General features: G+C 40.0%; 1 protein-coding gene across 1 annotated transcript; it reads right to left on the reverse strand.

The window, feature by feature from the left end:
• Positions 1 to 69: 69 nt before the first annotated feature.
• On the reverse strand, positions 70 to 15,408 carry LOC131227148 (ADP-ribosylation factor-like protein 8c). The gene is made up of 7 exons (XM_058222871.1): positions 15,220 to 15,408; positions 8,512 to 8,593; positions 8,382 to 8,414; positions 8,151 to 8,272; positions 3,736 to 3,897; positions 708 to 850; positions 70 to 318 (listed from the first exon to the last, which is right to left on the reverse strand). The coding sequence occupies exons 1-6, from the start codon at positions 15,255 to 15,257 to the stop codon at positions 733 to 735; spliced, it is 555 nt and encodes a 184-aa protein (XP_058078854.1). The 5' UTR covers positions 15,258 to 15,408; the 3' UTR covers positions 70 to 318; positions 708 to 732.
• Between the last annotated feature and the right edge of the window lie 8,595 nt (positions 15,409 to 24,003).

The raw sequence follows: 24,003 nt of genomic DNA on the forward strand, positions 1-24,003 counted from the left end.
CGTGTGTGCAGAGGGGCAGATGGGTCCATCAAACCTCTAATTGTAAATCAGCAGTGAAATTTCCTCATCTCTCATCAACATTGCTGATACCATAACCACAAAATAATAAACAGAGTGAGAGAGAGCTCATGCATTATTCTTGCTAATAAAAGAAAATTACATATATATATATATCTGTCCTGTCATGTCATGTACAACAAACTTCTAACAATACAACAAGAATGTAAAAATGAGCTCCAGCCGCATGTTCGTCACCCTCACCGTGGATAGTCAAAATCACACCACCCGCATTCATGTGCTACAGCGAATCAAAGCCATCTGCATTCATTACAGTCCTGAGTTAAAGCTACCTTAAACACTTGTATTCTAGTGGAGTGATGACTGATCATCCGTATGCATGCAACAGAGCCACTGTCTACGCATGTACTTCTCAATTCAAACCATCCAAATGATGCATCCCATCTTTAGCTCTGACAATTGAATTTCGACTGCTGACATCTTCTCATCGCAACCATTCACTCATGGCCACAAATGTACCACATAGACGGGATAATCTGTTTGTGGCAGTTTTGGGTCATATGCTAATGACGACGAGGCCCACAACTTGGATTGAGGCACATGCTCAGTGGCTATGAGCGGGAATGCTTGATCACCATACCATCTTGTTAGCAGATATCAAATAACAAATGCAACAAATACAGACTCACCAAATCAGGGTATCCTTTTGTGCTCTTATTTGGCTGTTTTTGAGTGCTTTATAAGCCAATCGATGACGACATCTATGTTGATGGAATCCTTGCATGAGATCATGTAGCAGCAAACCTCTCTGTCCGTGATCAATCCCAGATCTCTGAGCAGGAAGAAAAGAAATCAAGAAACCAAAATGAGTTTTGAGAATGATGATCGAACAAAACTGAGAATCAGACTACACTGGTGTTCAAATACTGCAAAGGTGGCATGCATGCAAGCCAATCAGAACCGTCCAAATCATGGGCTCCATTGTATATGGTGCATTGACTTTGACATGGGATTTCAGCTTACTTTGCGCAAGTGAGACCCTAGTTTGGTGGTCCAAAATCATTTGATGGTTCAGAACACACGCACACGCGTGCGGGCGCACACACCATGACCATCCATATTCAACTGCAGACAGGCAAAAGATTGGATGGCCAGAATCATCCGATGTGGGAGAGTTTTGGTGCATGAAGCATTGGTGCTGAGGCCCATCATATAAACAGTTTGGATCACTGAATCATGGGACACCACTTGTACATCTACAAACCGAAAGGAAAAAAATCTGAAAAGTGATCAACAGTACAAATTCAATGGGTGAAATCAAACAGTTAAGATCAACTAGCCTATGATCCATCCATACTACAGACCAAGACTTCAACCATCTGAATTGGCATGCATGTATGCTACATGTATGGTGGATGAATTCCCACAACTAGGTGACTTGTGGCAAACACAGGTAGCAGTCTAGCATATAGTTACATAAATCGACATAAATTGCTGGACTGCGATTTATGTTGAGCAACCAAAATTGCAGTTCGATTTACCATAGTTCAAGAATCCTCATCAAGCTGGATCTATGCACTTCCATCTGTAATTTGTGTACATTAAGGAGCTCAAATGGCACTATATGTACTAGCATGGCAAATTGAGACAAGATCCAATCCATCCATCATGAAGGTCCCACTATGCTGATGTCCTGGCCCAAGAATCTGGTTTGTCCACTCGGGCCAAAACTTTTCTACCAGTCCACTTTTTCTGACATAGTGGCCCACCTGAAGAGTGGAACAGCCTATATGGTTAGACAGACCTGATGGTTGGCTTGGATACCGCCTACTACCTACAACGTTTACACGTGGTGGTGCATGGTAGATTGTATACCATGTAACATTCATGTGCACTTAGCAAACATCTAAGCTGTTTGATATTTGTGTGGATCTAATCATTTTTGTAGTTTAGATTAGAGAAATGCTCCAGTATGCTCAGAGCACTAATAGTGCTCCTAGTTGCATCTATCACTTAGAAAGTCAAATCCCGTGTTTTAAATAGCTTACACTATGTACGTAGAGTACCTTAGCCTTCGCTACATGATATTGGCACACTAGATGGCTCACATTACAAGTTTACTTTTCACTACAACATTAAAATCAATTAATGTGTTCAGTGATTTGTTACATTTTATTTTATTTTTTTCAATCCAAATTAGTTCATTTTTTCAATGCTTTTAGTCAAAATAATGTAAGTACAGTATTAATCAATTTCATTGTTTTTTCTTCACCTTTATACTTAATCATTGCCCTTTCCTATTACTTTAGGTTGCATTTTGTTGCACCAAATATCATTAAATTTCACTACTAATCAGTCTAATTTGGTGAAAAATATCATGAAATTGGTGCAACCAACTTCAACCTTGTTTAAAAATCTAGAAGTAGCATATACCGTAGCTTAAGCCTCACACTCAAGGTATTCAAAATAGGTAACGGCCGTTACCGTTAGGTAACGGTCATAACCGTTACAGGTTACGGGGTCGAAACGGCCATAACGGCAGTTACAGAAAAAACAGGCCATAACGGCCCTGTAGCAGTCCTGTAACAGTTTTTTCAAAAAATAAAAAATGGACGTAATGACCGATATAGGGGCGTAACGGCCATTACGGCCGTATCATAATGGTAACGGTGGTGGCCGTTACAGCCACTGTTACCGCTTTGGAAAATCTTGCTCATGCTTCAAAGGGGTGAATGCTATGCTATACACACTGTTTGCTATTTAAAACAGTAGTCTAGTCCAATCGATTGACTTGAACTGCCTATTTAGTCCATAACACATTTAATGGGCTACTCCGCAAAACTCACGCTGATCACATGATCCAATCAATCCTTGATTTGTCCTTAACATTTTTTAGCATTTCTTTTTCCAACCCATGGATGGGATGGTTAGGATTTACTGACAAAAGTGACTCTTTAGAATCATAAGTAATCTATGATGGGATCCGACAAATAGATCGACCAAATTGTTGATTAGAACTATATGTGTAAATGAGCTTGACTACCCACATTAAAGGCTAATGATTAGATAGTTATGATTGTCAGATTAGTGTGATATTTGCATGGTAGCCCAGAAAATCTGTGTTAGACCTAATGTACAGTCTAGACCAAGCAATTGGATTGTCTAGGTGTCCTAATGCAATTTGGAGGACTATAGCTTGTGGTGCTCTAAGAGCACTGGAGCATGTCTCTTTAGATTATATTTAAGGATATTGCTGAATTGTCCTTAACTGGAAAGAAAATAAACCATTAAATTAGGTAGATATAAGCAATAAAGACTAATGGTTACTTTCATATCGGTAATATGCATTTCTTTTCAGTTCAAACTTGCAATAGCTCTCTCCCTCCCTCCCACAATGCCCATATGGTTCTTATTTTTCACATATCGTTGGATACACTGGTAGAGTGTATGGTTCATCTACACAGCCATCCATGCTAGTACCTACCAGATGGACAATCCTGATTGATACATGACCATGCCAATGTACTGTGGAGAGATGGTTCTACCATATTCCAGTGCTAATATATGAAATGGATTGAAGGAAGTACAGCATTGTACTAGCCTATCAAACTAGGAGAACCGGACTACAAATTCGAACTCAAATAGGTCAAACTGCGATTCAGCTAAATATGGTGCAACAAAAAGTTGATAATTGGCTATCGAGTTTTGAAAGCTTACAGCTGATCCACCAATGCTTGCTTGGATAGAGCTTCCGATTTATCAATCTTGTTTCCAAGGACCAGCAGTGGTATCCCATTTAAAGATGGCTTCATCAGCAGATCATGCAGCTCGCTTCTGGCAATGGGGACACTGTCCCTATCTGCAGCATCGACTACATATCTGTCATGGAGAAATGAAAAGAAAATTAAATATCATGTAAAACCTTAATTAAGGAAATTGTATGATGCAAGATTTGGACATGTAGCTGGGTTGAATGGTCCTGTGTCGTACCCGGGTTACAATAATAGATTGGCAAACCTAGAAATTGGCGCTGGGAAGGATTATGTAAATGCAGGACCAATGTTTTAAATAGCATTGCTACATAGCGTTTAGCACACACTGTAGCGTAGCATAGCCTCCACGCTATGTAGCATATAAAAATAGTATATTTCCACTGCCGTGTACACTACATAGCATAGCCTCCATGCTACATAGCACATAAAAATAGTGTATTTCCACTGTTGCATACGCTATCTAGGGTGTAGCATACACTGGCGTATGTAGTGTATGCTATTTTGAAAGGTGTACAGTACATGACATTCTCGATTTTAGCTTTTAAAAATAAATTTTGTACTGGCTGGGCTTTTATGTTACTTCAGCACTAATTTTAAAACGGTCGTGACTCGTCTTCCTCACATGTGGTAGTGAAGTAGGGCTATCCAGATCATCCAAATTGTGGGTCCTATTGTCCATGGAGAATATCTCTTTATGTACACCTATCAGACAACCTTAACCATCTATACAAGGGCCTCCCAAGTGTAGGACTGAAAAGTTGTGAGCATTTTAAATGGTGTAGAACTCACATTGAAGAATCACAGAAAAAGAGGGTTTCAAAAGAGGTTTCCAAAGCCCACTTTTGAAATCCTAGTAGTTGACCACAAGTACCCCTCCGCCCCCCAAAAACACAGTTTCGATTCTCTAAATCTAGAGAACTGTTGGAGAAAAAATCTAAAGTATAGATCAGCCCTGTGAGAAAATTCTACGGCTAAAGTTTCATGGGTGTTGGCACCCAAACAAGAAGTACAAGATTTCCCCATTTCAAGTCCGTACAGCTATTGAGCAGAAGATTTGCATTTTTTTGGTTGATTTAAAGCTAAATATGGGTATGTCTCTTACTCTTTCTCTAATGGTTAATTAAATACTGATCACGGATATATTTTTACTTTAATTTTCATTTTTGGGCAGCTGGTTCTGTGCAACATTGTAGAGTAAGTTTGTTCTACAACTATTTGTTCTGTGGGTTCCACTGGTGTATGCATGACATGGAATCGGAGCTGTCCTGTCCATCATGTGGGCCACCACTCTATAGTGGTGGTTTAAATTTAATTACTGCACATTGTTTCCAATGGTGTATAGTGTACCACACATCTATGTTGCTTGTCCATCGTTTTCTATTTTGTGGTTGTCCATTGTTTTATTTTATTTTATTTTCTAATTTTTCTATTAATTCTTACTATTTATCATATTTTCCCTATTATTGAATTAAAAAATAGAAGTATCAAAGTAGCTGATGCTACACAGGGGCTGAACGCTACATGCTACATGCTACATGCTAATATGCTATTTAAAATATTGTGCAGGACCATGGTCCAGTGATCCAATCCAGTTATTTGATGGGCTCCACATGAATGGGTAATGGCCTAAAAATATCCAAATATATTTAAACCCTTTGATCATTGGACCACTTCTGTTGGTGGACATTGATTGTCGCTTGGACTATTTCCGTTGGTGGATATTGATTGTTGCTTGGACTATTGCAGGTGGCACTTGGTACTTGGTAGACATTGATTGTCACTATACTATCTCCTTAATTATCTATTTATAAAATGAAGGGCTTCAACAAAAAGCTTAGGATCTTGATGTAGGACAATTAACCACTTGCTCTAAAAGCTCGAACTGATAGAGCATGGCTAGTGAATCCCTTTATCTCATAACCCAGGCCCCAAATCCATAGGTCAAGTCCTCGGCCAAACCCTCCTTGTGGGCCCCAAATCCATGGATTCTGCCTCACACGAGCCACCCGCCTCACACGGCCCCCAAATCCATGGGTTCTGTGGGCCACCCACCTCGAGTGTGCCCCTGCATCCCATAGGCTATCCCACTCGAGCCACGTATGAAAATGCCCCCGCATTAGATCTTCAATCGGGAAGCATATCTAGGCATCCACCGTCCACAATGGTCCATTAGATCAATGACTTGGATCAACAAACAATGTCACTGACAGACAGTCCTGCACTTCATCAAAATGTTTGCCAATGAGTAGGACGTTGAATGTCTCCTGAAAATTGATTCATGCATGGGCTGAGAGCTGGACTCTTTGCATTAACGGTATTGGCTTGCACGTTTACGTTGACAAATGCATGTGAAAATGAAAGAAAATAGGTAGATAATTCTGTAATGGAGGACGAAAAGATTGAGAGGTTTTAGCCTGACTGAAATGGAAACAACCCAAATACCTCTGACCTACAGAAAGTGAACAATATTGGATTGGCAGCCTCACAAAGAAGCCACATTACGTGGGTTCTCTAATATGATTGCAGAAACTCCAACTGCATAATCCAGTGGGAAAAGAATAGTTTCTAAGGCATGCTAAGACCACCTGTGTAAGATAGCCCATGTACATGCCACCACATGTGCTAGCGTGGCCCAAAGGTGTGAGATTTAAACTGTCCATCAGGTGGGTCCAACTGTGTAGACTCGCTACCGAAAAATAAGGGTCGACCACTCATCTAATGGGCTACAATATGAGAAATAGAATAACATCTTGGAAAAAACTCGGCAAGGATTTTTCATTCATCAAGGCCTCCAAGGGTTGAATGCTTTTGGTTGGATAGAAGGGAAGGACAGTTATAACCATCAATTATTTGAGGTCAAGAAATATGGTTGTCCCCAATGTTTGTATCTTATGCCTACAGAATGAGGAAATGCTCAAAAACCTTTTCATGCATTATGATTTCTCAAGCAAAATATGTGATCATGGTAGGATTGAATGGGTGATGCCATTGCAGATCAGGAATTACTTTAAGGCTGGTATGGTTTTCAATGGAACTTTTGGTAACAAATCAGAGACTAAGGAAATTCTTTTTTAAAGGTCTAAAGGAAGAGTCATCAATCACACTAAGGGGCTTAAGATCTTTCTTGGGCTTAGGAGGATTTCTAGTTGTGTTGGGGAGAGGCCTAGGCCTTGCATTTTTGGATCATCTGTCTGCCTGTAGCCTTTGGTCTTTTGGTTCTGTGCTACTCTCTAATAAATTCCAAGATATCTCCAAAAAGAAAAGCTTTTTCAGCCACCCATTAGTCTCATAACCGTGGCCCACCTGAACCACCTGAAGGACGGCTTGGAACTCACACGTGTGCCATGCTTGCGCAAACAGTGGCATGTAGTGGACTGCCTTTATTTAGCCATGTGGATATAGAAAGGTTAATAGTTGTTTTTGCTTTCTTTCTTTTTTCTAACAATGATGATGGAATGCATTCACAATCTTGTTATTAATTTCATTGTAAAAAATGGCAACAACTGAAAGTTCAAGACATTTCTATAGTTCATTGGAAAAAATTCCCAAATAATTCTCATGAAGGCCCAGATTTTTTTTATGGAAGTAGAAATACAATGAAATTTTTTTTTTATTTAAAAAAAAAAAGAAAAAAAAAAAGAAAAAAAAGAAAAAAGTCGTCTCTTGATACCTCATGAAATTTTAAACACGGTAAAAATACAAATACTTTGTATATTGCAGGGTCAGATTTGAGAATCTAGACCTCAGGTTTTGTTCCGATATTTGATGAATCCAGAGTTTCATGTCAATCTTTTTTAAATGAGTATTTTCAGATTGAACATTCACATGCTTTTGCACATTTTCCCTAATACGAGGAAAGGCCAACTGCAAGCACCCATCTAAGAACACCAAGCACAAGTTCTCTAAATGTGCCCACATGTCACACGTGTGTGACATCAGGACCATTCATCAGGCGAGCCCCACATGAATGATACGTAGGCCAGAAATCACTCATCAGTGGCCGTTGAATGTCAGCCACTTCTTTTGGAAGAGATGCCCTTTTAACAGTACATTTGTTCAGGCAGGTATGGCCAACCAGAAGAATAGACATGCTTGAGTTCTGCGCAAGTGAAGATTCCACCATATATTGCACATGCTTTTCACAAGAAACAATGTGGAGTGCTTGTGCTCTTTTGAAAGATGAACACTTTATTAAGGCACGAGCCAAAAAGAAAGTGCCCAGCATTTGCAGATGGGAGCTTGCAATTAGCAATTCTTATTTCCATAAAAGACAGGAATTTGAGTGCAACGAACAAACCTAAGCTATCAAATAAAATTCAGATAACTAAAACATAGATTGGCAAGGAAAAGAGCATTTACAAAATTGCCGAGACACCACGACAATAACGTTCCCACATGGATCGAAATCTCCGCTGCCCTCCAAGGTCCCAAAGTTTTATGGTCACATTTCCCTTTGTAACTTTCCGCATGTTGAAACCCACCTAATTTTCAGAGGTCAGAAGAGCTTTTAGCAGTCATTACCAGGATTTCTCAGATTCTAAGTAGCCAAGAGCTTATAATTAGGTGTATTTTGATAAACTAGATACCTACAGTTGGAATCATGTCCTCGCTGTAGCCTCCTGTCTGATGAAAATAAAAGAATCTTAGTTGAGACGAAGATATTACAAACCTCTTTCAAGTATTGCAAAGAAAGGTGCACAGAGATGTAAGATTTACTCACTGCAACTGCGTTAACAAGAGAAGTCTTTCCAGCATTTTGAAGGCCAATAAGGGAAAGCTCCATTTCCTGCTTGAAAAACAAACTGAAGTTTTCATGCAGTTAGAATTCAGAAAACATTTCAAAATGAATTGAGGTTTTGTAGATAGTTAAAGACAGTTGGAAACCAGCTGAGCATTGATGACACCCAAATACCTGATCATCGTTTAAAAAAAAAAAAAAGCCCAGCTGAAGAATTACATACAAGTTTTATGTAAATGTGGGCCTAAATTTTGTGGGCTCGGATCTAGATATGGGCTTTTTTTCCCATCAAAATGAATTTAACATTAATCAATGCTGTCAAATGGCATAAGCAATCACATGTGACCCAAGAGATCTGTGAGCATGGTTCTGAATGTCGGTATCCGGCGGCATATTGGCCAGGCCGAAAAATTATATGATACGGCATCACGTATCAGTATAGGGGCCATATCGGCCCATGTCGCTCAGAATTTTTTTAAGCCAAAGAATTAAGGAAAATATCAAGAAAAAAAGAAAAAGAGAAGAGAATAATGAGATATTTAAGAATCAATCCTTTTTTTTTTTTTTCTTTTGTATTTTTGATGCAGGACATGGAAAATTAAATATGATATGTAAGATTTCAGGCTTAGATCCTACCAATTCAGAAACAATCACACAAATTCCACGTCCCACATGAAAATCCAAACATTCAATTAAAAAGGGGAATCTATGCAGGTCCAAGCTGACACAGGCTAGGACTGGACTAATAAAAATTATAAACCAAACGATGTCAAAGGGAAATAAAATCAACTACTCATGCATAAATATCAGTCCCTAATCCAAGGGATTCCCTAATTTCAATTCAAGGAACCCTAAGGTGATAAAAATAGGTAAATCAATTAGGGATCATGTAATCTAGGGTTAGGATTCATGAAAAACGGCTATGAGAGGATAAAAGAGGATAAAAACCTGAGTCAAAAGATGATCCCGCGTGTGAACAGTAACAATGGCCCAGACGGACGTGCGTGTGATCCCGGCCGCAAGTGTGTGGGGGCCCACTATTCAGAAAAAGGTCACCTCGGCCCTGGTCGGCCAGAGATAGACTCTAAAACCCCCAAATCTCAGCTCGATCCGATGTACGGTTTGTGCGTGGTGCTCCGCTGAAGTTTTAGCTCGCCTGCAGGCCGAAATCTGGAAACCTGCTGTAACGAAGAAATCTGATGCAACAAAAGGACAAATTCGAAGTACGGATGGTGGGGGAAAATGGAAAAAAAGATGATGGAAGATGGGGGTGAATTGGGATTGATGTGGCTTCGCACCACGGTAGTTAGCCCTTCGAAAAGAGAGGGCTTCGCATCTACTTTTGAATTCTTCCACAACTCACGAAAAGAGCAGAAAAATAAAGCAAGAATTTTTTATTAACTTCAATGAATCAAAAGAACTACAAGGGATGCCTATTTATAGGGAAAATCCTATACCTCAAAACTCGCACCATGTGCGCAACCTATTACTTGGCGATGAAGTAAACTAAAATAAAAACCAAACAGAGAAATTTAAAGCGTTCACAATGTTCTAAATAATAACAATAAGCAAAACCTAAAATATGAAATCAATTCGACGAGTGGGCCACAATCATGAGATCCTATGATGGGCTTTCTTGACTATCGGGCCCACTTTTCCAAATCAAAACTTGTCTTCTAGCTAGGAGGCCCTCCCTGGACGTCGTCATCGAGCCAGATCAATGGTGGGGTCCTCCTTCTACGTACGTACGTGCGTAGGGGTGGTGGTGTGCGGGCGTGCGTGTGCACGATGTCCTCATCAATTTTGGACATGCATATAATAGTTAGAGTTGGGCATCGAGTCGAGTAAGACCAAGTTAGGGCTGACCTAACCCGACCTGGTTTTGAAATAGACATAAACCAAACTCGACTAGACTTGGTACCGAGTCCAACATGCCTAACCTGATCCGAGTCCGAGTCTAGCCCGGACTAACCCGGACCAAGTCTGACCCGATCACAGGGATCGAGTCAGGTCGAGTCATCATCGATTCAGGTCGAGTCGACCTTTTTTGAGGGCTTTAGGGTTTAAGGTTTAGAAATGGCTTAGCCCGAGCCAACCCGAATGCACCACGGCCAGCTCGGCCACACCCAAGCCAACCCGAACCAAATACAAGCACTCGACCCATTCCGATTTGTCCATTTAACCCTACCCGAGTCCAATTTCATAAAGCCTCCAAATTAGAATAACCTAGCATGATGTATTTCATAAGAATAGATAAAAATCATCAAATAAACATCTTTATGAACACAAAATTATCTTGATTAGTTGATTTGGAGCGTCGGCTGGCTGTCGAGAGTCGGCGGTGAGCGAGTGGGTAGGTTAAATTTATATATATATATATATATATATATATATATCAGTGTTTTAAATAGCGGTAGCGTGTTGCGTAGCGTTCAACCCTCCGTAGCGTGTAGCGAAATAGCGTAGCATGTAGCGTAAGCTACACAATACTTCTATTTTTAAATTTTTATATATATATATATTAAATAGTAAGAAAAAAGAAAAATATATAAAACAATACTTCTATTTTTTAATTTTACACTCATATGCACACCACAGTGGGCCCACCATAGAAAACAATGCAAATCCACCCCTTCACACACCTCAGTGAGCCACACTATAGAAAATAATGCACATCCACCCTTTCACGCATCTCAGTGGGCCCCACGTGGGCCACACTATAGAAAATAATGCACATCCCACCCCTTTATGCACCTCAGTGGGGCCCACGGGGGCCACACCATAGAAAATAATGCACATCCCACCCCTTCACGCACCTCAGTGGGGCCCACGTGGGCCATACCACAGAAAAAAGTATAAAAAACAAAAAACCGATAGTAACCGGCATTTTAAAAGAGAAAAAATGAGGAAAAGACTGAAAATACCAAGTTATTTTCATTGTACATAGAAAAAATTCAAAAAAAAAAGGAACGAGCGTACCTATTTTTGTCTCAAGATGGGATTGAATCAGTGAAAACTACAAATGTTAAAGCTCCACAGAGATCGGTTTGCGTCTGGAAGCAGTTTTCCCAACTCAAGATTGAAAAGTGGGGAGAGGAGCAACGTCAGCAGCATCGGTTTGCACCTGGCAGCAGATTTTTGACCTCAGCATTGAAGGGTGGGGAGAGGAGCAGCGTCGGAATCATCGGTTTGGGCCTGTAAGGGGATTTTCAATCTCCAGATGGAAGGGTGGGGAGAGGAGCTGCGTCGGCTGCTATCGGTTTGGGTGTGGAAGCCTTTCGAATTTTTTCTTTTTTAACTTAAGTTGTGCTTGTGGTGTGAGTTCACCACTGTTTCATGTAGTGAAAAAACAAAAAAAAAAATACCAGACAGGTAGCGCATGCTACCTACGCTACACGCTACGTATCCGTAACGTACGCTACGACCCCTGTAGCGCACGCTATAGGGGATAAACGCTATTTGCAAAGCTACGATTTCGCTACGCTACGCTATGGGCGCTACTGAAAACACTGATATATATATATATATATATATATATATATATATATATATATATATATATATATATATATATATATATATATATATATATATAGGCACACACGGAAACGCTCACTAGTTCGTACGTAGTACATACCAACATTTTTGAGTCAAGTTATTAGGTGACCGGAACTCGACTCGGTTTGAGTTCAGATTGGGTGAAGTCTACTCACTTCGGATCAACTTACCCACTCGGTTCGGGTTGAGTCGGTTCTGAACATGTTAGACAAGTTGAATATACCGAGTTGACTTGTCCCATGCCCAGCTCTAATGATGGTGTATCAAACCATTCTTTGATGAGAATGTTGTCTGTTGGTTTGACTTGTGGAATGACATAGATGGATCAGAAAAGGCCCAGTCGACAACAGAAGTGATCCGGACCGTCGGACCTTAGATCGGGCATATCTTGCAAATCCGACTTGCGATCGGGCCTTTTCTGATCCATTTACGTCATTGAAGATCAACTGAATAAGCCCTAATTGAACACAAATCAAGCATGATTTGGTAAACTAGGGCATGTTACAATGAAATACAACAAAAGGAAGATGAAAATATCAAAAAGCAAGTGAAGGTTGTTCACTTTTCTTTTCGTTTTTTTTTTTTTTTTTTTTTTTTTTTGCATAATGGTCCATTCTGCTTCTATTCGTCGAATCATTCAAATAATTTGTTTTGATCCCAAAATGGGTCTAGATCTAGCCTAAAATAAGTTTGTAAGTTTCTTCCATGGTTTAAATGAAAAAAAAAAAAAGAGGGAAGGAGATGAGTGAAATTTAAAATAAAATAAAAAAAAAAATCAAAATTGGGCTTTTATGGGCGTATTGGCCAATACAAGCCGATATGGGTCAATTTTATTTTATTTTTTGTATTAGGCCGATACGATCCCATATCACTACCATCTCGTGCCGATATGGATATGATACAGCCGTATTGGCCAATATGATACCAATATTCATATCAATATATGTGAACATTATGCGATCAGAAAGCCCACAAAAACTTCCAAAAAAAAAAAAAAAAAATAGAGAGAGAGAGAGAGAGGAAATTTTAGTAATAAATTTTTTTATGAAAAATTATGTAAAAATACTACAAGTGTAAGGAAATTTTTTATAGGGAGAGGGAGAGAATGGAATATAAGAGTGAGTAAGGGTGTTAAGGCTAAGAAAGAATGAGAGAGAGAGAGAGAGAGAGAGCTAACTATATGAGAGAGAATGAGAGTATTAGAGTGAAAAAGGGAATAAGAGAGTTGAGAGAGAATGAAAGCATTAGAGTAAGAGAGAGTGAGAGTTAAATGAGATTGAGAGTATTAGAGTGAAGAGGAAGTAAGAGAGTAAGAAAGCAATAGAGTAAGGAAAATGGGTAAGTGGGAGTGCCTATTTATAGGTAAAAAGGAAGAGAAATAATGTCCTATTTATGGACACTATGCTATTGCATAATGAGCATAATCGCATAATTATAGCTTATGCAGTCACATACTTCTTTGTACAACCGCATAATGCCCAACAATACAAAAACTGCATGTGCCACCATGGCATATGGGTCCAGTCTCCAAATGGCATAGGCGATTGCATAATTACTTATTGTTAATAGAACTTTTTTTAATGGATTATTGTTAATAGAATTTGCAAGCTTGATTTCTAAAAGGGGCAAACAATTTGCTATTTTAAAAAATTAAACTAATAAAATAAACCTGCATTGCACGTGAGATGGATCATAGCTCAAATATCACACCAGATGGATGCTCCTAGGTGGCAGATTGTTCTATATAAGATGGATCTCCTAGTTCACATTCAACAAGAAAAAGTCCAATATAGACACATAGGATCCTCCAATTAGGAGGATTTTTTGGTGCATGAGCATTTGAAGGCGAAACGCATCATATGAATGGTTTGGATTGCTAATCCAAGGCCCACAATAACAATTTGAAAATCTGGGGAGCCATGGTTCAAATACCCATACCATTACAAGTTATCAGCCATCCAATCCTTGTCCTTTTACCTAGTTGATTGTGAACCTTTGCTTTGTTTCCTTAACTGATCTATTTACAGGACTACCCATCAACGGGTTATGATTTTGCCATGGATGATGTTTTTGGGGCACCCTACATCCACTACAGGCCCAATGAATCGAAAGTTGACAGGGGGAACGCCCACGATTAGTTTGCACTGGGGCATTTTGTGGCATCCACATATCTAGGGCATATGTCTCGAATGAATGAATTGGATTGCACAATCACAGCACTGTGGGCCCTCCACAAAGGATGTGGATTGCCTGCAAAAGGCTATTGCAGGAACTTCCTGTGATGGGAAGATAGGTGAGGCACACCATGATGTTTGTAAGAAATTCACCCTGTCCATCCGTTTTGCCAAATCATGTTAAGACATGGGGCCAAAAATGAGGCAGACCCAAAACTCAAGTGGGTCACATGACAGGAAAAAGTGGGTAGGGAAATGTCTACCGTTGAAACCTCCCTGGGGTCCACCATGATGTTTATATGCCATCCATACCTTTCATAAGGTCATTCCTACTGGGATGAACTGACAACACAAAAATATTAGCCTGATCCAAAATTTCTGTGGCCCAACGAATGTTTCATCGGTGGACGTTCAATCCTCACTGTTTCCTGCCATGCAGCCCACTTGAGTTTTGGATCTCCCTCATTTTGGGCCCATGTCCTAACATGATCTGGCATAATCGATGGACCGGGTGGATTTCTAACAAGTATTGGATGGGCCCCACCTAGCTTCCCATCGCAGGCAATCCGCGTCCCTCCATGAAAACAAGGGTTGGCATCACCTCTCCACTGTTCCCTGCAGCGTGGCCCACCCATGTTTCCAGTCGGCCTGATTGTTGGGCCTCGTGGCCAAACAAGCCAGGGACGCAATGATCGGAATGGATGTCCCACAAGCATTGCGTGGGGCCCATTTCAACGTGATTACAGTGAAAACGTTCAGATTGAATCATTTCCCATAAGTGGAAAGGGTGGTTCTGTCTATCAATCAGAGGGGGTGTAAATATCAACTCCTCTTAGTTGCAGATTCACAGCAAACACCCAAACCCTAAAATCAAAGACAAAATACCCAAAAAGGCGAGAAAATGCATGTGCTTTTGTTGAAATGGAATAAGAAAGTACAGGGAAAACGGAGAATTTACCTTCTCAGCCAGTTCAGAAGGGCATCCCAGAGGCCCATCGCTGATCGACGGTGGAGATGAAACCCCGATTTCCAGATGGAATGGGAAACGACGAGAGAAGTTCCAAAAACCCTAGTTCTGGTTAGGGCTGGTTTGGGATGGAGTAGAGATTGGGGATTTTGAGGAAGGTGACAGGCGAAGAAGGTTTTCCAGCCCTACACGCAGCGTAGATGCGCCCCACGCGTTTCATAGTAGCTAGCCTAGATGATGAAAATCTGGGCCGTGCATGAGATGGGCCTCAAATTCAAGATTATTCGTTGTGAAGATCTAGCTAGCTGGTGCAGTCAGCAGGAAGATCACACTCGTACGTTGAATCTGGGCCGTCGTAGGGTTGTCAAGTTCGATCGATCGGTGCGCCCGGTTACATACAGAAGTCATATCTAAGGTTGGGCCCACCTTATTGACGGCTCAGATTTGTCATTTATTTGGTAAGCTATGACGTGTACCGCGCCTACAGATGCCTGTGCAGATGAGCTTGTGAAGCTAGGAAACCTTGAAGAGAGGTTTTAGTCGTTTTCTGTTAAATACAGTAGTGAGGCCCACCTTCTGTGTCAGGAACATTGGGACGCTAACGTACTTTTGGAACCATTTGAGGAGATCTGGACCCTTCATCAGGCTATGGATCCAACCATGGAGGATCCGCTCGGTTGAAATTACGCTGGCCAGATAACTCTATCCATCCAATGGTCAGCTCCAAATGGGCAGCAAAAGACAAAAGAATGTAACGGGGCAGAATCAACGGAAGAAATGGCTTTGATTTGGAACAATCACCTGACTTAACGGTTCAGATGTCGTGAAATTTGCCACCCGTCTAGTTAATGGAAGCGGATTAGGTGAGGCAGGGGTTACAGCTTAGTGGGTGAGGGCCTTGGCCGTGGGGCCCATCTCGATGTATGTGTTGTATACATATCCACGCCGTCCATCCGTTTTTGCCTACTCATTTTAGGGCATAGTCCCAAAAAATGAGGGCGATCAATTCTCACGTGTTCCACACCGCGGGAAAACAGTGGTGGTTGAACGACCATCGTTAAAAACTTCCTGAAACCTACGGCACTTCACTTCCATCCAATCTGTTCATGAGATCACGAGGACCTGTATGAATGGAACACAAAATAGCAGCTTTGATCCAAAACATAGGTGGGTCTCAAGAAATTTTTAATGATGGGAATTCAATACCTACTGTGTGGTCCACATGAGATTTAGATCTGCCTTATTTTTGGCACCATGCTCTAAAATGAGAAGGAAAAACGATGAACGCCGTGAATATACAGCACATACATGAAGGTGGCCCCACGGTCAGGGCCTCACCCTCTGAGCTGTTGCCCTTGCCTCACCTAATCGGAGCCCATGGCTATCGGACGTGGAAGCGGATTGGCTGGTGTACTAGTGTGTTGACGTCACCAAGTTCCGTGTACCCCACCATGAGATACGTGTTTATCCAAACCGTCCGTCTGTCCATTTGGCGAGCATTTTAAGGATTGAGCCCAAAAATAAGACATATCCAAAGATTAAGTGGAACACACCACAGAAAACAGTGGGAGATTAAGGGCGTGTTTGGACAGGCAAATCCCATGGGATTAGATTGCATAACGGTGGATTACACCCTTTTTGAGAAATTACTAACTACGTCAGTGGATTGCTTGCAATCCCATGGTATTCAAAATCCAGCGAGTGAGCTGCTAGGATGTTTGGACGGGCAGACAAGATTTGCCCTATCCAGCCCCTTTGTGTTTGGATGGGCATGGGATTGCAACATATCCCATATGATACACCAGAATCATTGCCATTGGTGTGACCAATAGGAATCTTTGATTGCATCTGATAGACGGAGTGGATTTACATACATATACACAGTGGGCTCCGCATGAGTTTTATATCATCAGCCAGGAAACAGGTGCGCATCTCCGCGAGAAATACCACCAATCCCACAAGAAATCCAACAAGGAAATCCCAAATCCAGCACGGAATTCATCCAAATCCACCCTCCAATCCCATCCTTCTTCACTCCTATGTCGCCCAAACATACCTCAATACGGACGCTGCTGGATTCAAAAAACCTGTCCACCCTAATCCCTTCCAATCCCATCCAATATACCTGGCCAAACAGGCCTTAAATGTCTACTATTTCTTGGGATCACAGAAGTTTTGGATCAATTTTATATTTGGTTTTTCTTTTCATCCATGTTTGTGTGACCTTTACTAAGAGATTGCAAGGAGAAAAAACATTATGTTGGGCCCTATAAATGTTTTAACGGTGTGAATTATTGTCCCTACTATTATCTGTGACGTGGTCTACTTGAGCTTTGGATATGACTTATTTTTGGGCATGCGCAATAAAGTAATCTAATCAAATAAATGGACGGTGTAGATATAATAAATACATTATGATGACCCACAAAACTTTAATCTTCTTTTCGTAGTTGGTTCTATCGTGGGGCTCAAGGACTGTTGGGCTCTTCTGCATACGCCACGTGCTTACGCCAATGAGGTCGTTGGCATGCGGTACGGTGTGATTCCCTGCAGAAAGCCTTTTGCATGAAGTTACTGATCAAGGACGGTGGATGGGGCATACCGAGATCATTACCAGATATTTGCCTTGTCCGTCCATTTTGGAGATCATTTTAGGACGATCGACCAAAATTGAGGTGTATTTGACACTCAAGTGGGCCACATGAGAGGAAACAGTGGGCATTTAGGGAGCACCGTTGAAGAATTCTTATGGCCATGAAAGTTTTGTATTAGGCTTTTTTTTTTTTTTTTTTTTTCACTTCATAAGGGGGGACAATAACCTTATAAACGGTTTGGATGGCATATAAACATCAAGCTGGAGCTCACGGAAGTTTTAACAATAATAAAAAAAAATTCTCTAATTTTCTTTGTCCAGTGATCTACTTGAGTTTTTTATCTACCTTATTTTTTGTCACACTTATTAAAATTATCTAGCAAAATAGATTGACAGAATGGATTTCTCACATATATTTCAGGGCCCCACCCAACATCCTTGCTCAAGAAGTTCTTGTGAAAGGCTCTAACTAGAAATCCCCGTCCACTTCCACAAGACTTAGGACATTGAATCGACAAATGCCCACAAGAAATGCTTGATGGCGTGAGTGTGATGGTTGTTAAGTAGGCACTAAAAATTATATTCATGGCCATAAATCACTCAAAAATATAAAAATAGTATAAATTATGTGCCTAGTTTAGATGAGCCATAAAGCAAAAATAAAAATAAAAATACAATAATCTTATAACATGGCTATCCAATTGTTGGGCATGAAATATACGGTTGAGATCAAAATAGTCAAAGGTAATAATTCAAGATTTAATTCTTGTAGAATAAGTCAAAATTGTTCAAGAAATATCCGATTTGGTGAGTTGCAATCTATTAACCATGGATTTCACAATTTGAGTAGTTAGATTGAATTAATCTTCCAATGTGTATATATTAAAAGATATGATACAACATATTAAATGCATCTTCAATTTAAGTTTTTAATTAGTAATGTAAATACCTAAAAATTAGTCATTCTTAATTACTTATGTAATTACAGTCATCATCGTTCTCAATGTGACAATGACGGAACCTACCCATGTCTTTGCACCCCAGGCTAAACAAGAAAAATTATGTGGCTCATGATGACGCGTGTGACTAATCGACATCGCCCATCCCTTCCACAACCTCATTTTAATGCATGAACCAAAAAATAAGGCAAATCAGAAGCTTAAGTGGACCACACCAAAGCAAATAGTGGGATTGGAATGCCTATCATTAGAAGCTTCTTGGGAGCTTCAAAAGTTTTATATCAAGCTAATCTTTATGTTTTCTCTTTCTCTGTCCTTTTTACCTTATGAATAGGCAAATATAAACAAATATTAATGTGGGTTTTAAGAAGGAAACATCTCTTGGATCACTATTTCATATGGTGTGGTCCACTTGAGCTTCAGATCTACCTCATTTTTAGCTCATGCCCTAAAATATTATCATAAAATGGATGGACAACGTGGATAAGTCACAAACATCACAGAGGAGCCAAAGAACTTTGTTCACAAGAGAAGATAAATGCTATAATACTAGTGATCACAATAGGAAAGTATTCTTCCTAACCATGAGTAAGATTTTTACATGTTTTCTCTCAATTTTTGGTGTGTTCTCATGAACCCTTCCAACAAGGTTGTTAATCCATTTTTACATATTCTGATCTATCAATAAAATAGTTAGATCATGTACTCTAATGTTAATCCTCTTCTTAATCATGATTTAGACAACAAATTATTTTTTTCAAAATAAGTAATACTAATAATATTATTATTGTAAAAATGAATTGATTGGAAGCTTGATCAACAAGTTAATGTGAAGATTACCTGAGATCTCCACTACAAACGACTAGGATTAAGAGGATCTCATAGCCATGGATCCAACATCTTCAAATTGACCATGAAAGTTGAATATGTCATAAGATTTTCCTATATATGTGTGTGTTCCTATCTGTAACATCCTAGATTTTCACTGTTTTGGATTCCAAAAATCCTTGAATTTTTTTTGTGTAAATTAACTTATAATGTTACTTACTGATCATTAGCACTCAATGTTAGTTTATACGTGGGGGGAACCAATAAAGAACCGCACAGGTCTGATTAATCAACCGTAGGAAGCCAACGAATCCGTCCGATCACTTGAACATCAAGTTTAACCCAATGATTTACTCACATAGGACCTAAATCTAATCGACTCATCGCTAACTAATCAAGACAATCATGACTAAATTAAAGATCTAACCGGGGCCGAGTCAGATAAGGCCCGGATCCTGAATAATGGACTAAATCAACCCCGTTACTCTTTTAGCCTAAAACCGACGGTTTAGAGTAATCATGACCAAATCTCCACTTTCACTAGTTATAAATAGGTCACACTATGAACATAGTTAATCCAAACCCTAATCATGGCCCACGAGAAATCTCACTATCAAATTCATTCCAAAAATGCCTCGATTTTCTGAACAAGCTCTAGACCACTCGTTAGTGGGCTACTAGTTCCAAAACTATAGAGTAATATTCGTCTTACTGGGCTTGACATCCATCGCAGGAGTCAGACCTGGGTACGGTCCAGAACCACTTAATTTGAGTTAAAGGATGAGTGCATGAGAAGTGCAAATACCCTAAAAAAATGAACTGAAACTTAAGTGAATTAGGTCGTCCACTCTTATGAAAAGTTGAGAATTTCGGACCGTCAGTTTATAACCAAACTTTACCCATGGAGTAAGGATATTTTCCTGCTCATATCCGTATAGTCGCGGCCCCGATTGACTATCGGTGACCGTTGAACAGACTTCTAATCATATCTGCCGATCGGTGCATTCAAATGGCGGGCCAATCATATACATACGCAGATCATCATTAGAGCTAACTATCATATGATATATATCAATATGTACACCCCATAGTGGGCCCTATAGCTTAAAAAGACCCTCCCAGAGGTCTAGTATAGTAAAAACCTAGCCCTTGGGGCCATTTACACCAAATTTGGCATTATAAAAGAGCCCCATTTGGGCACCCCCTCTCCCTATACGATTTTGCCTTAGAAAAAGGAAAGAGAGAAGAGAGAAAGGGGAGAAAGAAGAAAGGAAGAAGAGGGGAAGGGAGAGTGAAGAAGGGAGAGAAAGTGGGCCGTAGTTGAAGGTGGGGCCCAAGAGAAGTCAATTCTTACAACTCCTTCCTTCTTCCTCAAGAGATCCCACACCTACCACTCAAAATTCGAATTCCAACCGATTGGAGAGGTAAACACCCATCTCCTCGAGATCCATTGTGTTGAGCTAGATCTTGCATGTAATCCTAACATGCAAAGTTCATTTGACTCAGGATCTCTACGAATCCACCGCGAGTTTGGCAACCCTAGATTGTTTCCTAGAGTTCTCAATGATTCATAGGTGCAGACTATTATCCTTAGGTGGCCTAGCATCAATTATAGTATGAGTCTAATGATTTTGTTTGTTTGGATGATGCATTTGGAGAATCTAGAGAAAAACTTAGGAATTGTTGGTAGTTTAGAATTGTATGAAATTGTGTCATGTTGATTTCCTCATATGATGTTGTTCTTGCCTCTCATATGATTTGGTATAAATTGATGATCTCATGCTTATGTCTTGTTTAGTTTTCTTCACATGATGTTGCCCTGTAGCATGTATGTCTTATTAATCCTTGTGCAAATTGGCTCTATGAGATATAGGAAGTGCTTAACTTCCTCACCAACCTACACAACGCACATGCATCTTTATTTATGATATTGTTAACCTCTCTTGCTAGGAGATTCTGAATTGTATGTTGAGGAGTATGAGAATATGATGTTGATTATGCTAGTTGATAACCCTGTTAGTTGGCATGTTATGAATCACCATCCAAACCCTTGGGTTGGTCAGGAATACGAGGAGAGCGAAGGCGGCCCCATTGGTAGGACCGTCTTGAGGCTAAACCCATGGATTTGGGCGAGTGCATGTGGGTGACAGTAGTTAGACTACATGGGTCGCTCATACCCGATGTTGTTCCGCCACGTACTTTCTTGAACTCATGTGGTCTAGTCTACTGGCTGACCAACCTTGTTTGTTATTCCTGTTTGCTCATATATGTATGGAACCTGACACATCCTACAACCGTTGTAGCCCATCGATAATCACTTGAAGCCGATCCACCGACTCGTGAGCCGGACATGGTGGAATGGGACACTGTGGCCATGCTGTCGGCCTACGCTGGGGTGACGAACCTCCCCGTAGTGACCACAAGCGATCCCAGTTCTCAGCACTCCCCATGTGCTTGAAGTCGGGGATGGGGAACCCGACGGGATCAAGGATTGCAGTGTCCTGGCCTCGCTCGTTGAGGGGCTTTAGCATCGTAACTAGTTGAGGCATTGATATGTGGGGTGTATCAGATTCCCCAACCTACTGGATGAATGGACTTAACTAAAAACTCAGCTAACAAGATCACATTGCATCGCACTAGTTAGGGTGGCGACTCGGCAGTCGGGGTCACTCTGAGGGAGTGTTGGTCATACGCGATCGTTAGATGAAGTCACTCGAGGGACCGTTATGGTGAGGGCATGCATCATATCATCCTCATGCATGCGCATTAATAAGATTAGTTAGGTGTTTATGAATGATTATTTTTCATTAAATTCATAATATAACTGATGCTTGTTACAACTTAAGACTAATAGCACCCACTGAGTTGATCACTCACTCCCACTCTAGGATGATGTTTTAAAACACCAACCAGACTCTCCCATAAATGCAGGTGACGCAGAGTACGAGGAGCCTGATGGCGCGAGTTTTGACGAGGAGGATGAGCTATCTTATTTCTAGTTGATGGGCGGCTCGCCCTAGTTTTGCGCGGACTTGGATTGCTAAGTAGGGGACTTGGTGAATCATTCTTTTGGACATACTTTGTTTGTACGTTTGTTGGGCAACACCCCATGCGACCCATTTATATTCTTTTGGACCTGTATATTTATATTTGACCTCTTTCGTTTCAGTAGACCAGTTGTGATTATATTTCATGTTCCAAGAAATTCCATGTTGTGCAATTAAACTTGATTAAACGCAAATTAGTAAACATTAGCATAAGTGATACCCGAGAACTTGGGAGTCGAGTGTATGCGCGTCCCCCGATTTTTAAGGTGTTACACTATCATGAGGCTTTCACATTCCTTTAAATATATCAATACATTTCTTAGGGTCTCTAAGTGCCGTTAAGCCAATATGCTTTGCGAGCAACTCTGCACTCAATATTTTTCGTCAATTGATCAACAACCAGCACTATGAGACAAGTAACTCATGGTTACTTTTCTATTCTCAACAATATCATACACATATAATGATATAACGATAATGTACCTCAAGGTATTTGCCCTTTGAGTTATTTACTCCACTTTGTATTGATTTAATTAAAGTTTAGTTATCACATGAAAAAATAAACTAACTTTAGTCAACTCTATATCCTTTATGAAACATATTATTTAAATATTAAAAATAGATATCGAACTACTAGCAATAAACTCAATTGTCTAGGTATAGTTCGAAACACATTGATGTTCTTACTAGACTAAGAAACAACACAATTTTCAAGGAGGAAAGCATGTCATGAGTTGGATTTATTATTTATCATTTTCTACAGCAAAACCTGCATTTCGAATAACTTCAAGACTCAAGCTCATCTAGTTGAAATATAAGTTTTTCAATGGCAACAAGTATTTTACATCAAGATTGCTTTAGTACGTATTAACAAGGCATGTTACATAACTAAAAATCTCCCGTTATACAAAATATAACATGCATCAACTTGTCCACTGTTTAGGTATAGGGAACATTTAATCTTTCATATCCTTTCTTTGGATAATCATTTCTATATGATTTCAATCTTCTTCTTCTTCGTCTTCTCTCTCTCTCTCTCTCTCTCTCTCTCTCTCTCTCTCCATAAAGTGGATATGGGTTTACAATTTTTTATTTGTTGATATCGATTTAGATCATCTATCAGTATTGCATATGTAGATATTCTCATTCATAGATATTCATATATATTATCACATCCATACAAGAGAAAGATAAAAGTGCATATAGTTAGAAGGCTTTTATTATTATTTTGAGTTCTTATTAAATTACAAGTTGTGATATAACACAAGCCTTTAATTATATTACATAGAGTAACCTTTAATTCTAAAACAATAATATTATAAGTTGGACCACACTTTGAATTGGTCTT

This window comes from Magnolia sinica, chromosome 15 (genome assembly GCF_029962835.1).
Source record: "Magnolia sinica isolate HGM2019 chromosome 15, MsV1, whole genome shotgun sequence".
Taxonomy (NCBI): Eukaryota; Viridiplantae; Streptophyta; class Magnoliopsida; order Magnoliales; family Magnoliaceae; genus Magnolia; species Magnolia sinica.

Bases quoted from the DNA above. Each gene is read 5' to 3' on its own strand.
- LOC131227148 (XM_058222871.1), bottom strand. From the start codon at position 15,257: ATGGGCCTCTGGGATGCCCTTCTGAACTGGCTGAGAAG. The intron at 8,415-8,511 runs GTGAGTAAATCT...TATTTTCATCAG, and splicing joins CTCTTGTTAACGCAGTTGCA to ACAGGAGGCTACAGCGAGGA. The intron at 851-3,735 runs GTAAGCTTTCAA...CTTCCTGCTCAG, and splicing joins CAAGCATTGGTGGATCAGCT to AGATCTGGGATTGATCACGG.